Source organism: Fistularia commersonii, chromosome 29, assembly GCF_037954325.1.
Source record: "Fistularia commersonii isolate RoL2024-O1a breed Wild chromosome 29, RoL_Fcom_v1.0, whole genome shotgun sequence".
Lineage (NCBI taxonomy): Eukaryota > Metazoa > Chordata > Actinopteri > Syngnathiformes > Fistulariidae > Fistularia > Fistularia commersonii.
The window spans coordinates 9,551,214-9,567,946 of record NC_141312.1 but is presented as its reverse complement, the minus strand read 5'-3'; the positions used below and the strand labels follow the sequence as shown (position 1 = coordinate 9,567,946).

General features: G+C 40.4%; 1 protein-coding gene across 2 annotated transcripts; it reads right to left on the bottom strand.

The window, feature by feature from the left end:
• Positions 1-1,054: 1,054 nt before the first annotated feature.
• LOC147216936 (uncharacterized) lies at positions 1,055-13,409 on the bottom strand. 2 transcript variants are annotated; one of them, XM_086176985.1, is made up of 10 exons: positions 13,308-13,409; positions 12,389-12,450; positions 12,180-12,315; positions 11,730-11,841; positions 11,476-11,586; positions 9,797-9,903; positions 8,622-8,746; positions 7,637-8,510; positions 4,696-5,665; positions 1,055-4,619 (listed from the first exon to the last, which is right to left on the bottom strand). In XM_086176985.1, the coding sequence occupies exons 2-10, from the start codon at positions 12,430-12,432 to the stop codon at positions 4,546-4,548; spliced, it is 2,553 nt and encodes an 850-aa protein (XP_086033111.1). In that variant the 5' UTR covers positions 12,433-12,450; positions 13,308-13,409; the 3' UTR covers positions 1,055-4,545. The 2 variants fall into 2 exon arrangements, with proteins under 2 accessions (XP_086033111.1, XP_086033112.1); XM_086176986.1 differs by having other exon boundaries at positions 1,055-4,616.
• Between the last annotated feature and the right edge of the window lie 3,324 nt (positions 13,410-16,733).

The window sequence follows — 16,733 nt, the reverse complement described above, 5'->3', positions numbered from 1 at the left end:
AGATCTTTCAATGTCTGCAGGACCATGCTGCAGATGTTCTACCACTCGGTGGTGTCCAGCGTCATCTTCTACGCTGTTGTGTGCTGGGGCAGCAGGCTCAAGACAGCTGATGCGAACAGACTCAACAAGCTCATCAGGAGAGCTGGGTCTGTCCTTGGCGTGGAGCTAGAGTCTGTGGTGCAGGTGTCAGAGAGGAGGATGCTGAAGAAGCTCCTCAGCATCATGGACAACATCCATCACCCCCTGCATGCCACACTGACGTCCTGTCAGAGCTCTTTCAGCTGTAGACTGATACCACCGAGGAGCTCCACTGAACGCCACAGGAGGTCTTTCCTCCCTGAGGCGATCAGACTTTTTAATTCCTCTCCATTCAGCCGCCGGCAACCATAACAACCTATCTTTAACTTAAAAACAAACAAAAATGTGCAATATCTCATTTCTGTGCAATATTCAGAAACTGTGCAATATTTCATCTCATAACAGCTACACTATGCAATATTTCATCTCATCTCATAACAGCTACACTATAATGTTCCCTTCTATCATACTATTGTGCACTCCTTACCTCACTTGTTACTAAGACACTTATAGTTTTATCACTGCTTACTAAGACACTTTATGGTTTCACTGAAACACTTTATAGTTTATAGTTTATTTTTATTTCTAATTCTGCCTTTCTTTTATTATTTATTACTGTTATATTTTCTGTAACTCTGGCACTGCAATTTCCTTCGGGATTAATAAAGTTGTTCTTATTCTTATTCTTATTCTTATTTAACCTGACTCAATCCCATTTTGCCCCTCTCTCTCTTTCCCTCCTATACTGTGAGTTCAGCAGTACACTGCTGACTGCATGTTAGCAAAGAAGAGCACCATTAGATAATACTTGACAGCTGCAGACAAAATTACTGCTAGGTGTAATGTTTGCAGGAACAAGTTACCGTGGGATTAGTCGTATTCATACATTATATTGTTTATGAACAAAACGTGAAGGAAAAAGGAAAATTCATGTTGAGTTTGTTGATTTCTTTTTTGCCTGAAATTTGTCCTGTGTTCTATCATCATAATCATGATCAACTAATTAAAGGAGAAATTACAATTCCCATTTACATTTTTCATTCAAATGTACAGATTGATGATGCTTTCTCTATAAGACAATAGAGAATCTACTCTTCTAAAATGTATCAGTATCAGCAATTACTGGCCTTGTATTTACTTGGTATTGGACTACTACCAAGATTTGTAGGTTTGCAGGCCCCTACTAAGTAGTGTCAGTACAGCCCATGTTTAGCTAAACGTTCATATCAACTCAAAGGACACACTAAAATGTGAGTGCAGTGAAAATCAGAATGTTCAAAATGCATAGATCTCTTCTCATGCGTATGTAACCCTGGTTGTAATAATTAAAATGCTACTTATGCATATCTATATCTGGTAAGTATTGTAATTTACAGGGACCAAAACACCTCAAATGCAGTTATCAGTGAGGTCAGAGGAGTCCCTTGCCAATTCGTAGCAATCCATGGCATGGCTGATCATGCTACAGCAGACGGTTATGTTGCTGTCAATGACGACGGGAAAAAAACAAATGAACCAATAAAACACAGGACCTTCCATACTAGACTTAAACTGTATTAAATTGTTGAAATGAGAGCTGCCATGTTGCAAGGGAGAGGGGTAAGGTGCTGGTGTGGTGAGAAAGTTTTAGGATCCCAATTGTCCTGCTGGAAAGATGAATAAATACTGAAGTCATAAAGAAACTCAAGATGTCAGTCAAGGGACATTCAAAGTGGGAAAGTTGGGATGTGGTTAGGGTTATCATTTATTAAGCACTGAGAACACGTTTCTTGATTTTGAGGTTTATTATCATCATCGGTTTGCATTAATTAGAAGGATAAACCTCACTTTTTGTGGTATATTTATGTATTTACACCAAAGAGGAATCAAAATTAAATATACAGCGTTAAAGAAATGTCTGGTATGAAATATGAATAACTAAATGACCCTGAATTTTCTGTTGCAAAAATCTGTGATCATGTGTGTTTACATGGGTCGGAAGTCTTCTTTACTGTTACAGAGGCTGCTATTGCCAATCTCCTGACTAAACCGACATCATTCTTAAGTTTAAGATCCTGGGAGCGAGATATTTAAAATGAGCCCCCAGATCAAGATCTGACCAATCACATCTCGAAGGGGTCCTCTAAGACACCACAATATCTAGTATTGGCGAGTATTGATTGCATATACAGGTTACACTTAGGTGAAAGAAAATCGACCTCTTACCTGTGTGAGCATGTAAACTGTGTGCATATTATCTTATAAATTAAACACAATGGTAAAAACAATGCTATTTGGTGTATTTTGTAAACTGTATCCAAATCACTGATGGAGGGGGTGACATAAAATATCACCTAAGGTTCCACATTGTACCACACCACAATGTGCCAGGCTGTTCCACATTTGGCGCAGCCTGGAATTCTGGTGTGTGATTGCCATGCAGTGGGTATTAACAAACACTAATGGATCTTTCTGAAGAGCCCAGAATATTTTATGCCAGTTCATAGGGTATCCACTTTTCAATAAATGAGAAGTTTCATGAAGATTTCCAGCTAATTGAATTGTAAAAAGGTTTATTTCTCAAGGCAAAATATACATATAAACCCCCCTACTGGTCAAAAATCCATTCCAAGCCATTCATTTTAAGTGCAGTTTTTGTGTACATGCCCTTTTGCAACAGTGTGCACATGGCAATAATGAATACAAAAAAAGGTGAATTTAATTCATCCTGATAAGATGCTGTAATACATTGACTTTGTACCTGACAGTTACCCGTAGGTAAAGTGTGATGTAATCTGGAAATTGATCAGTGCTTTATGGATAGCAGACTGAAAAAGTGAGCAAAATGAGTCAAGTTGTGACAGATGTGGGTTAAAATGTTGAAGTGACCAACATTCAGACAGACACTAATAATAAGTTAGCCAAGATATGCAGATCACAAAATCAGCAGCATCAAGAGAAGAGAATGCATGCAGTTGGGAAGTTGAGAACACAAATGATGTTTACTGGCGCAGTCGACATGGAGCATGAAAAACACAAAATAATAGGAGTCTGCAAAAAGTGGAGCACTATAAGAAAACATGAATGGAAAACTGATAATACATGTAAAACATGTCACTTTCAAACTGGACACAGGTCCAGACTGCTCTATCAGCTAAAACCTATAACCTTTAGCCTATAGGCTAAAGGCACCTTGCAGTAAACAAAATGCTAGGAACCAGGCTTAGTAAAGAGAATTCATGAAGTTGGAAAAAAGCAGGACATTCTCAAAGACTATGATGACATTTTCAATGGACATCCGACTGGAACACATGTCATACATGTTCCCAGCAGGATGCTAACAGCTCTCAGGGACAGAATAGTTGATGAACTAGTGTGTTGAAAAAAAGGGAGTGATAACCAGGCAGACTGAACAAATGGTGAGGGACAGCATGGTGACTGTAGTGACACTGCATAAAATATGTATTTGCATAGATCCTAAAAACTTGAAACAAGAAATAAAAAAAGGAACCTTGACGGCTTCTTACAAAGAAGGAAGAAGTCTCTCGCATAACGAATGCAAAATACAAGGTGTAAACCAGGGCTTTTGGCAGATATACCTTAATGAGGAAAGTCTCAGACTGCGCTTATCACACACCTAGTAGAGATTACAGGTTTCTACAGCTGCTGGTTTGGATTTCATCAGCAACGGAGGTCTTTCTTGGGGCAATAGCACAGAGGGTCTTGGATATAGCTGGTGAAGTAAACATTATGTATGCCTTGCTTTTATTTGGAGACACAAAAGAACACATAATCAAAAACTGTAGAAAGTCATTTGAAAATGGATGAGTACAATCCGAAACCCAATATAAGCAACTGCAAAATAAGGACAAATTAAATCAAATCAGTCTTACGCCTAATGCCACTGGACTAAGACCACATGAGAAAACACAGGAAGCAGGAATCCACCTCTGCCAAAGAAGATGATCAAAGATTTTTGGGAATGATTCAGTATCTGGCCTAGTTCATACCTAACCTGTATGACAGACAGAGGCTGTTCCATCATATGGCAAACACTGCACGGACACTACAGTGAAGGAATTGGGAATCACATCTGGGTTTATCCTCACCAAAACTCGCAATGATCCCTCCTGAGATCATGCAACTAAGCCTTCAAATCAGGTGACTGAGCACAATGCAGCAAAAGGGTGACCCTGAGAAGAGGCATCAGAGCTGCAGAAGCTTCACACACGGCAACTCACTGCGTGTGTGGCATGGATTACAACGTGAGTGGCGATGTGTGCCAGGGCGTACAATACCAGTCGAGCGACAAGAGTAGCCCACCCAGGTCCGCTAGAGCTGACATCTTTCTGGCAGAGGTACTCAAGAACTTTTTCACCATTTTTGAGGTGAATAGGCTCCTTTCCACCCTGAGCTCAGCGTCCACTATCACTAACCATCCTCTGTGCTGAATGTCATACCAGAGAGACAGATGATCTGGACACAGTCCTAGGAGTCCTCCACTTCATGATAAGGGCTCAGATGCAGGAAGAGTGTTTTCAGAACTGAATATGAAGAATCTGCTGAATTCAAAAAGACAAAGCAAGATGTAAAAAATGTTGAATCTCTACCTCAAATATAAAAGCAGAGCATTCTTACCATTTGAAGAAAAGGGAATAGTCAGTCGCTGATAGGCTGTTGATTGAGGTACACTGGAATCCTTAGGGACCACCAGTCTCTCTGAAGGCTGATTTACTTGAGTGTTAGAACTGGGACACGGGGTGCAGTATACGAGGTTTGAAGCATTAGGGCTTTCTTTTAAACTAGTTGTACCACAGCAGGATTGAGGAGTCTCTAAATTGGAGGCTTTCTGGTTTGAGACTGGTAACTGTGATAGATCACTGCCCAACTGGTTGGCGGTCCCACTGCATGGATGGATAGCAGTCAGCTCCCCCAGAGGAAGGGCAAAACCTGTCCTGAATGGATTGTGACTGGCATTATCTGATTCAGCTGCAGACTGACAGGTACTTTTTATAGATTCCGTCGAGGAGTTTATCGTTTCTGTCAACGGTTTAGCAAAAAGGCCATTAAACAATCTTTTAAAGGGTTTATTATATCCCAGCAAGTCACCACATTGTCTTGCTTTAGACTCTAAGAGACTGTAACTAGGAGACTGTTGTCTTGTTCCAGGGTTAAGGCGAGATTGCATGTGTTTCTGAAATCCTGAAGAATCACTGGTTTTCATGCTCCTGGGGACAGGCTCAACCATTATACCATCACACTTTGCTAATGGAAAAAGAGTACCATGACTTGCAGGGTCCAAAGTACCAAAGTGGCTTCTGAATGATTTAGACAACTGGGGTGTGAGCCCTGCTTCTTTAAAATGATATGCTGCATTCTGTTTCTTGCGGTCATGCCTTGGGGGCATGCAAAATGTGACAGATGCCTCTTCATCTGCAGAAGTATTAGCCACTTCTTCAGTTGCTTTTGCTGTCATCTCTTCAGTTGACATCAGTCCATCCGAACATTTTACCAAATCAGGGTTCTTGATAGCTTCAGAAAATTTTGGTTGATTTGTGTTTGCCGATTGTCCTGAGGAAAATGATTCAGCTCTCTGGTTCAGTTGAACCTGCAATGTAAATAATGGAAACATATGTAATCATGGTCATCACCACATATATTTCACTAAAGGCATTTCAATAAAGCAGCACAACTCAGTAGATCCCTTTTTACCTCTGGTCTCAAGTTCAGTACAATATCATAGGTAAACTGAAAGATGGAGAAAGGTTTCAACTACATTTGTTGAGAGGACAACGCCTTAGAAGCTCCCAGTGTGGATGGGCAAAAGTAACTTAAGATAGGATTTAAAGCCCAGCAGCAGCGCAATGACCAGACTCTGCAAGGTATCAGTACCTCGGCCAAAGTTGAGCCCAGCATGGATCAGCCAACCGACAAAAGTCAGGAGCCCAACCACCCTTGGCCATAAGCAGAAAGGAGGAACAAAACCAGAGGTTGCAAGGCCCAAATCTAGCCAGAGAGCGTGGCATACCATTGACTCAGACCGAGTTGGCCTCCTGTAGGCACAGAAAGGAACTAAGGAGAAAAAACTGGATAGGTTCGCAGATATCATACATGGCTACAGTGTACACAGATTTGGAGCAACAACCAAGAACCATGGAAAGATGGCTGTATCAAGCCAAAGTCCCAGAGGCAGCAGAAACTGGCAAAGGTTGAGAAGAAGAGAGGGCAAAGAAAGAAGCTGTGGAAGAAGACAAGGTAATAAGGGAGGCATTCAATTTCTTCAAGACCCCTGAGAGCATCACAAGGCTGGTCAAGTCATATGTAGAAGGCCTCCTGTTCTGTGTGACGATGCAGGACAACAGCACTGGATGGAAGCATTAGGATAAAGGAATAATGGTGGGATGTGTCACTTTGCCACTGGCCTTAACCATGGCAATGGAGCGCATTTTCCGAGTTTCAAGGTGTGTGATTGAAGGTCATTGTCTGAACAGCGTGCTCTGACCACGGCCCATAAGAGCATTTATGGATGAGATGAATACTTTATCAACCACAAAGGCATGCACCAAATGCCTCCCGAACAAGCTTTAGGAAAACACTGCATGGGCAAGAATGGAAGTGAAACCCAACATATCCCACACCATTTCCACTGTGAAGGGACAGCTCTTGAATGAAAAGTTCAACATCAGGCAATACCAACTGTGCAAGAGAAGCCTGTAAAAAGCCTAAGAAGGTGGTATACTGGCAAGCTAAAAGATACATAGCAAGTTGCAGAGCAGAACACAATCAAAGGTCTCAAACAGACAGACTACACTGCCCGCCCCGGAAAACTGAAGCTGTAGTTTCCAATTCAGCTTGCTGATTGCCCATTTCCAGTCTGGTTGAAGACTGCAAGAGTGCTAAAACATGACTGGAGATGGCAATCACTGAATATTGAGAACCTGTGGTAAGAGTCGTGGGCCCTCCTCATGCCACAATGAGAAAGTGAACCCCGTACGCTGCAGTACTAGATGCTAAAGCTGCCATCCAAGCACCGAGATATAGTGGGTCACATCAAACAAGGCATAGGGGAATTTGGCCAAGGGGGAACAGAAGCTACTTGGGGAAAAGCAAGTCCCTCAGAAAGCTGACACTTGGTGGTAGATGTGCGTCCACAAGAGGAAGCCAATAGATGCTTGTTATGTACCCGATAAACCATATTATCTTATTGAAGTTTTGTCAATTAATGTGAATACTCCTTCGAAGAGTTATTATGAAAATATTCTGTGGCTACTTCAATTTGGACATTCTAGATACTTGGTTGAGTGCCACTCAGGGACTACCACTGCAGTACCACTTTTACAAAGCTGCCTACCATTTCAGACCGTCACTGTTTAAGTTGGAAACATATAATAATGACCAAAATGGTTGTATTTTTTTATCTGTATTCACCAAAGCATCTATTAATTAAACATTGGATTTTTCCCCCTGTTGGAGAATCATTCGCCAGACCACCATGTCAATTAAACACAAACACGCTGTTAAAGTCAATTAAAATGTCCTTTGCAAAGGGAGAATAATAGTACCGGTAATACTTACACACCTGTTTCATTAGAGGGTTGCGAACCAGAATCTGACACTGTTGCTCTGCAGGCTTTACACATGGAAGCTCATGACTAGGAACTTGAGTAACTTCGTTAGGTCTCCATTCAAGGGAGGTTTGTTTTACATTATTTGTGTCATAGCATGAAGGGATAGTCCGTACATTTCTTTGACTGGAGTCTGAGTGAGATACTGCATGAACTGGCTTGGTAATACTTTGCCTTTGTGGGGATTTGGCATTTATGAGGTTTTCTTGTAGGGTGAATGTTGTCGGGCTTTTGGGATGATCCTTTTGACAGAGCTGCCTTGAAAAGCAGCTGTGACGTATTCTTCCATACGACATAGGACTTTCTTTCGTCGTTTCTTTCCCGAGATGAAGAGACTTGGGGGTTGGGGCCACAGGATTAGGACAACTAACTGAAATTAAATTAGTGTACGATGACACACTCTTGAATGCTCCTTCTTGGAATTGTTTCTCTTCATTTTCTGGATTGACAAAATTTAAGAACTTATCTGCTGAGCTTGGAGAATCATGGCTCTCATTGGAGTTGTCAGATGGAGGGGGGGAAGCAGCAGGATGGGTAAGAGAGGCATCTGGTGATTTATAGGTTGACGAGTCAGCAATTTTTGTGCCAGAAAAAGTTGTGTCCCCACTTGTAGGAGTTGTACTACAATTAGAGAAAGGTCTGGCGAGCTGAGGACCCAGCACTGCTCTGACAGAGTAACAAACTAGATCATCCTTGTTGGGTTCATTAGTTGGAGCAATGTAGCATGAGCTAGTAGCTTCATGTTCTGGCGTTATATCTGTTGTGTTTTCAATCCCTTCGTTAATTTCCTTTATTACATCGGAGTCTGTGGAGTTGTAAAAGTTAAGCCTGAAACATAATATCAACATGCTGGTTACCATGTGTCAACTTTCACAACTCATCGACAGGTGTATTACATAAAGCTTAAGGGAAATGTTTAAAGGAGGTCAGAGGTCGTACCAGAGAGGCTTTTTAATATCATCAGAAATCTGGTTTACTTCTTGGTTAGGCTGATTTGTGTTTTCTGATTGTTCTGATGATACTGCTTCATCCCTCTGTTTCGCACGCATGTCATTTTTCACAATCTGCAAGAAAGGAATGAACCATAGTCATGGTCAGCACGCAAATACAAAGTATCTTATTGAGAAAACCTTTGGACTGTTTGAATACATTGTAACTCGAAATTTCCAATAGCTAATCTATTTTGAAGTCATTTCTGGTCATTACTTGTTCATGATCATAGAAGACATTGTTGCACTGCTTGTCCAGTGGCAGGTCGTGGTACAAAAACACCGTATGTCTAGCCAAACATCCAGTAACCTTGCAAAACACACAATGCTCTTCCAAAAAGTCACTGAGACATTACCAGGCCAGCCAGGATATAAATTGGCTGTTGAACTCATTGGGTTATGGCAGAAGGCGCTGCCCCTAGAGATACACCAGCAAGCTCTCTTTTCAAGGTATAGCCCTGGGAGAGTGGTCCTAATCTCGTGAGGTACCTTGTTGCCTTTTGGTTTCAATTATCAGGGTGTTTCCGTATTGTTCACAAAAGCTCAAGAAGGATATAATTTGTTCATTTCAGTTAATTTACAACTAAGTTATAGGCAATTCAGTGTTTATTTTGATTTATTGTGGAGCGTTTTTTTTTCCCAAACAATTTTTGACAGTTTTTTGATTTCTGTTATGTTAAACTAGTTGAATTGTCTTTATCTGTTGATTTAACACCAATTGTCAGGTAACTTCTAACACATTGGCAGGTTATGAGGAATGCCTGAAATATTTGCTAACATTTTTCAGAGATGCTATTGATAATCTTGTGTTTAATTATTTTCCTCCAAATTTTAAGCAGTTTCATGTTTTCTTAATTAATTTAAAGCAATTCTATTGCATTTTGATTTCAATACAATATCTTACAATAATTGCATGACTGAGTTGTAATGTTTATCTAGTTAATTTTAAGAATCATTTGAAATTAACTGTTTTTAATACTTAAATGTTTTTTTTTGTAAAATAAATTTTTATCACATTTTTAAAGTGCATTGATTGAATAAAAAATGGTCAGCAATGAATATTGGCATTATATGTTAACATAAGCAAAATTTCTTCTTTTTTTTACAACATCAAAATTCACATACCTCTTCCAGCAACTTCTTTGTGATGTCATTTAGTGGCTCATGGGAAAACCTGCAATCTGTCCCTTGAGAACATTTGTATAAATGGAAGAACTTGCAGGGGATGGACTGTGACAGTTTGTGAAGGAATATATAAACACTAGACCACAATATAAAAATAAAAAAAAGACCATGCCTGACAGTGGTTATTGAGACAATCTATAAAATTAAAGGGATTTATTCATTTCTCTACAGTGTCAGACATTTTTCAAAAGATTTAACTTTAAAGCGTTTTGACAGGTCCCAAAGAAGAGCCTCTCACTGAGATTCATAAAACAAATAGGTTAATTGTTCTTAAGCTGGGTTTGGTGAGTCAGTCTCAGGGGTTTGGCGGAGGTCAAGACACACACCCGACTCATAATTTGAGATGACACAGCCCGCATGGCCATCACTGGCTGCAGATGATTACGCAACACAGCTTGGCCTATCTGTGGGATTTTGGTGCACTCTGAAGTCAACTTTTGACTGTCGTGATGGTACGTCGTGTGATCTCTTTCTTAATATTTTAATCCTGTCAAACCAATTATGTCGAGGAAAAAAGAAAGTGGTCAGATGAATATGTGCTATATGGATTCACATGTATAACGGGACGTCATGGGAGTCAGTGTCCTAACTGTTTTGGTGTGAAAATCATGTTTTGCTGGATTTGTTCATCATCACACAGTGATGTTGATGCATGGTAAAACACCATGTAAAGCATCGGTAAGACGTATGCATATGTGAATATATATATATAAATTAAAATCACATTTTATTTTTCCAATAAAGAAGGGTTAGGTGAATGCATGAATGAATTTTGAGGTATTTATCCAATAATGTGAATTTGTCTTACACTATGGATTGAAAAATATTGGAAGAGTAGCAATACCTGTGTATAAAGAAAAAAATGTCGCTAAACGTAGTAGTTACAGATCCATCGGCATTCGTGCCTGTCCTTCCCAAACCCCAAACTGTGCATCACACCATTGCTCTTTTTTCTCTGTCTTTTTTCAGCTCAACCATTAAAGACAGAAGGCCATCCACATTAAGTTCAGATCAGTCCAAGGTGTTTGCCAGGTAAAAGGCAGATGTTCCTTGCTGCTGTCGCTTAGTGGTTGATCATGGGGGAATCTGTTAAGTTGATTCTGTTAATTTGTGAGAGTGAGATGTGCTCTACATGTAAAGGATTATGAGACAGCTTGTGAACTGACACTGTACAAATAAAATCTGACTTGACATCAAATTCAATAATTGCATGCTGTATTTTAGTCCCATTTATTTCACGAAACATAGAAATGATCAATTTATAGAAAGATCATTAACCAAGCAACAAATAAATATTTTCTTTCCACTGTCAGATAAAAGTAGAAGTTTCTGCATAATGAATGCAACAGATACAGATAACTTGTACGAGTTTTTTGTCCTACCATTCCCCTGCCATTCTTACTCACTTTGTGAAGTAAGAGGTAAATTGTCATCAAAACCTTAAGTCCTCACTCATCAATGATAATTGGTTTCGATAGTGGTCAGAGTAACACATTAAGACACAGTTAGAAATTGCTATGAGTATTGTATTTCCCCCTTGAGGAATCAGGATGAGGAGATGAGGGCATGACCAAAAAAGCTTATAAATTGCTGGTATTTTTTTCTTCCCAAAAGGATATTGTGCATGTATATGCAGGTCTCCCCTTTGGAACAGAAGCCTTGGATGAAGAATTTACAAGGTTCTTTAATCAAGTCATTGTAACCTTCAATATGCTTCAGCTGGCATGTATCTCCCTGCGGGAAAGAGAATAATGTCAAGCTAAAAAAAAAAAAAAATCAAACAACTTAATGCCTCGACTATAATTTGTCTATTTTTTTGAAAAGTCAATCTCCCTTATAATATTTCATTAATCAAAAATTATCAAAACAAAACCTGCCTTGATGCACTTTCCATAAAGAAAATGTCTGCAAAGGAATTCTCCATCTATTATTAAAGTATTCTTCTCCTTGAACTCCTGTGTCATGAATCTTGCATGTGTAATACCCTGTGAGAAAACATCAACACAACCATAACAAACACATTTAAGGTAGACTTCTGCAGGCAAAAATTCACTGCCGGCAAAGATAAATGGAATGTCAAGTGCTTAGTTTCAAAAACAACTGGTAACATAATGAAAGTATCATACTGCAATGAATGCAGCATTTAACAATCAGCCATAACATTCTGACCCCTGAAATGCCAGTGGGTGGGATATATGGGGCAGCCAGTGAGCATTTTTGCTCCTCAATTTTAGAAATATATACACGCAAGCACGCACGCACGCCCCATGCATGAATCTGACAAATATTATTTGAATGTTTGAGATACTACAGCCCTGCTCACCTGCTGTTTTTTTGTATATGACCTGCTTCTTCCTTTTGGAGTAGTCTGCTGGCCTGCTCGTCTGTTTGGCCTCCTTCCATCCTTTTGTTGAGATTTTTTTTTCATTGTGTTTCTACTCTGCTGCCAGTGTTTGGTTCTGTCAAGATAGTGTTCTTTTATGAATTAGCTTAAAGAAGAGTAGCTTTGCTTCAAGGGAATAAGATACTTACAAAATGCGCTTGTGTTCTTTACAGAATGAGTGACGTTTCTTCATTCACTGATATCCATCCACCTGCAGCACAACATTTATTTGGATTGACTGACTGACCAAGATTTATTTCAAAACGTGACACTGAAGAATAATCTATGAACAAAAGAGCTAGGAGTGGCAATATCAATGCCTAAAAGATATCAGATTAACATTGTTGACATTAAATTCTCAACAAATGCTCACAGTTTTTACAGAAAACCCTATTTTACCCTTTTTTTTTACCTTTAGTTGCTCAACATTAACAATTGCAAAGATGAAATGTATTCTAATTAACTTTACTTAAATTATTATTTCATTCAACTGTCAGAATTATGTTTGAGGAGTTATAATTTTACATAGACAATTAGAAAAAAACAGTGAATTTATCCCCATTATGAGAAAGAGTCCCACTGTAAAATGTAACGGGAGCTAAACTGCAAAACAGTTGCACCAGTGAGAAAGGGCACATGTTCAGGATTTTATATATAAATGTACTATTTTATTTATTATTATAAATAATAAAAAGTAAGTGAGTGCGACAGGGTTAAAGTGATGTTATTTTTTAAGCGAATGCACGCATTGACTCAAAATACTTACTAAACTCTGAGGCAACGTGGAACGGGAAATATTTCAAAAGATGTTTTCCGATGTCACCGATATTAACTGAATAAATTCTGGTTGAAACGTAACGTCATATGTTCACTGTCCACCACTTCGAAGGACATCCTTCTCATCCCTATGTGTCCGTTGTTTTATATCTCATGAACAGAAGTACCCGTGAAAAGTTATACGAAACATTGGTTTGCATCGGTCCATCAAGTCGTATGTGGGCAAGTCAAATGAGCGGTATCGATAGCCGGCTAGCAAGTGTAGCTAAATCACAAACCATACTCACGTACTTGAAACTTTGGTAAAGTTGTTTGCCTTATTTTTGCCGCTACATTCGGTATCCATACTCTCTGCCGTCGCGTAACTTCTTGAAAAATATATCAGCCTGTCCGCCAGTCAAATTAAAAGCCTTTTTACTTCCGGGTTAGACGAAACGTCACACTAGTGGACTGTACCAAACACGGACGAGAGGGAGAATCACTTGAGTGGAGCATGATCGTGTAATCATGACAGGGATGGGCGATACCAACATTTTTTTTTTTTTGCGATAGAGATTCTTTTTGCGCCCTCATGGAAAACCAAATTATTGCGGTGTTCTTTAACAAAGATATTGCAAGTGCAATATGAAATATGAAATATGAATAATTTGAAAAGAAAATATACAAAATGAAAACAAACTATGTCAATAAGTTTAGGAAATAAAAAAATAGAATATATTTTTTATAACAAATTCAATCAAATCTAATTATTATTACAGATAATTGGACTGTGATGCAGTGTATGTCAATGCAAATATTTTGTTGATCCAGAAATTTATCACTTTTAAACTGATCAACAGGATTTTAACCTCCATTACATTACATTACATTACATTACATTACATTACATTGCATTTGGCAGACGCTTTTAAGAACAATAAGAACAACTTTATTAATCCCGAAGGAAATTGCAGTGTTATTGCAGTTTTATCCAAAGCGACTTACAATAGAGGACATAGGGACTGCAAATACACTTGCAAATACACGATGCACAGGAAATATACAGAACCGTAAGCTTGGGTTAGTGAGGTTTTTTTTTTTTTTTTTTTTTTTTGACAAAGACATTCACAAACGTACACACGCACACTGCATAGCCTAAGTCTGCATAGCCTATGTCTATCCATTAAACTATTCTAAAAACAGTCAAAATGTTCCTAGACAGTACAAAAAAAACCCCAAAACAACAACTTTACAATTATTACCTAAAAGAGTCATGAACAAAGGTGATTCAAACATGTTCCCCCACTCTCTCATACCTAGCCAAACAGACTAGGCAAACAGAGCCCTAAAAGGGATCATTCCCCTGAATGACTGTAAACTCACATAGATTGGTCTGGGTCACCCCAGAAACATGGCCAAACTCTGCTGACAAGTTGCAAGACTGGCATCACAGACTCAGAAGACAATGGATTCCTTGTGCCTGGAGATGATTTTGCTTAGCCCCTGCTGTGGCTTTGGAGACCAACTGTGAAAGGCGAACATGGCCACAGGTTTTTACAGTATATAAGGGACGGGTCTGTTGGTTTTGTGGTGTTGGGCTGGTAAGGATCCATGTGAGTTCAGTGTACTGCAAATTGCCTGTTGCCACTGGGTTTGTTGCTGGGCAGCATCTTCCTAGCTGGCAGGACTGCTGTTGAAGGAATTTAGATCTTGCTTGGAGAGGTCTTTATGGCCATGAGGTTGGTCAGGAGGTCTTTTGCCAGATGCCAGCTCCGAATACAGAATATCCGTTGGAAGTATACCATCATTCATCTGATAGACGTGCATGAGATGTCTATCCGATGGCAATCCAATGCAGGGGGTTGTTCAGGGAGCATGGGGTACCAAACCCTGTTATACGGACTGTTCGGTCCCTGTATGATCAGAGATTCGAGCTTGGTCCATATTGCTGGTTGCAAGTTGGATCTGTTTCCGGTGAGAGTTGGACTCCGACAGGGCTGCCCTTTGTCACCTTTTTTTGTTCATAACTTTTATGGACAGAATTTCTCTGTGCAGCCAGGGTGTCGATGGGATCCAGTTTGGTAGCTGCATGATCATGTCTCTGCTTTTTGCAGATGATATGATTCTGTTGGCTTCATCAGGCCATGATCTCTAGCTCTCACTGGAGCGGTTTGTAGCTGAGTGTGATGTGGCCGGGATGAGGATCAGCACCTGCAAATCCGAGACCATGGTGCTCAACCAGAAATGGGTGGAGTGCCCACTCTGGGTCGGGGAAGAGGTCCTGCCCCAAGTGCAGAAGTTCAAGTATCTTAGGGTGTGGTTCACCAGTGAGGGAAGGATGGAGCTGGAGATTTACAGGCGGATCGGTGCAGCATCTGTAGGGATGCAGACTCTGTACCAATCTGTTGTGGTGAAGAGGGAGCTGAGCCAGAAAGTGACACTCTCAACTTACTGGTAGATCTATGTTACCACCCTCACCTATGGTCACAAGCTGTGGGTTGTGACCGAAAGAACAAGATTGCGGATACAAGCGGCCAAAATGACCTTCCCCCACAGGATGGCTGGACTTTCCCTTAGGGATAGGGTGAGAAGTTTGGTCATCTGGGAGGGGCTTGGCATAGAGCCACTGCTCTGTTGCATAGAGAGGAGTCGGATGATGTGGCACACGCATCTAGTCAAGGTGCCTCCTGGACGCCTCCCAGGGGGGGTATTCCGGGCATGTCCATCTGGGAGGAGGCCGAGGGGAAGCCCCAGGACACGCTGGAGAGACTATGTCTCAAGATTGGCCTGGGAATGCCTTGGGGTCTCCCCAGAGGAGCTGGACCATGTGGTGGGGAGAGGGAGGTCTTGACCTCACTGCTCTGGCTGCTTGCCCTGTGACCTGACAATGGATAAGCAGGTAAGATGGATGGATGCATGGATAGCAGGCTGCAAGTACTACCGAAATGTCCATTTAATACCTTTTATGCAGACTTTTATGTCGTTTCTGTTTGTTGATTATGTACTCCTCCTCTCATGTGGTAATGGTGCTGACCGCCTCCTACATGTAGGTCCTTTTCATTGTACGTTGAGTATGTGTCCTTGCTGCTATTTGCGCTCTGCTTCCATTAGAGACTGAGCAAGCTATTTTTGAGTCTGGTATCGTATTTTGCCCGATGCGTTTACCCTTGCTGCCTAGTTGTTTTCTGTTTATATCAGAGACTTTACACATTTTGTTTTGGGGATATGGGGACTGTTTGTTCTGTGTTTTCTGGTAATAAAACATTTTTCAGGAATCTCCTCTGCATTTTTGGCCTGCTCCACCATTGCCTAGCAGTATCTGCAGGCCAATCCCACCACAGCCACAACCTGTGAGACTGCGGCTGTGGTTTTTAAGGCTTTACTGATTACCGGTAAAATGCAGCAGCAGTGCATCCTGTGACAAGCAGAGCTGTGTTTATGCGTGAGCGCAGCTGAGCATGGACCTGGCGCCATAACAAAGCAAAACATTCTGAAATACCCAAGTTCATAATCTTTCTGATATAAGTTAGAATTATAATGCCATTGAAAGACCATCATCCATTTAGTTGATTAATTTGATAAAAATTTATTCAATCTGTGCTTGGTTTCTAGTATCGGAAGTCACACTAACAGGCTTCTTCTGACAGACACTCCCTGACATTGATGTGTTTAGATGACGAGATAGAAGCTGGACTTTGTTCTTCCACATACTAAGTTGTCACAGTGTCTAGATCAAAG

Coding starts and splice junctions, on each gene's coding strand:
- LOC147216936 (XM_086176985.1), bottom strand. CDS start 12,432: ATGAAGAAACGTCACTCATTCTGTAAAGAACACAAGCGCATTTT. Junction 9,904..11,475: donor GACCTGCATATACATGCACA/ATATCCTTTTGG, acceptor ACAAACTGTCAC/AGTCCATCCCCTGCAAGTTC. Junction 8,747..9,796: donor CAAAGAAGTTGCTGGAAGAG/GTATGTGAATTT, acceptor CCTTTCTTGCAG/ATTGTGAAAAATGACATGCG.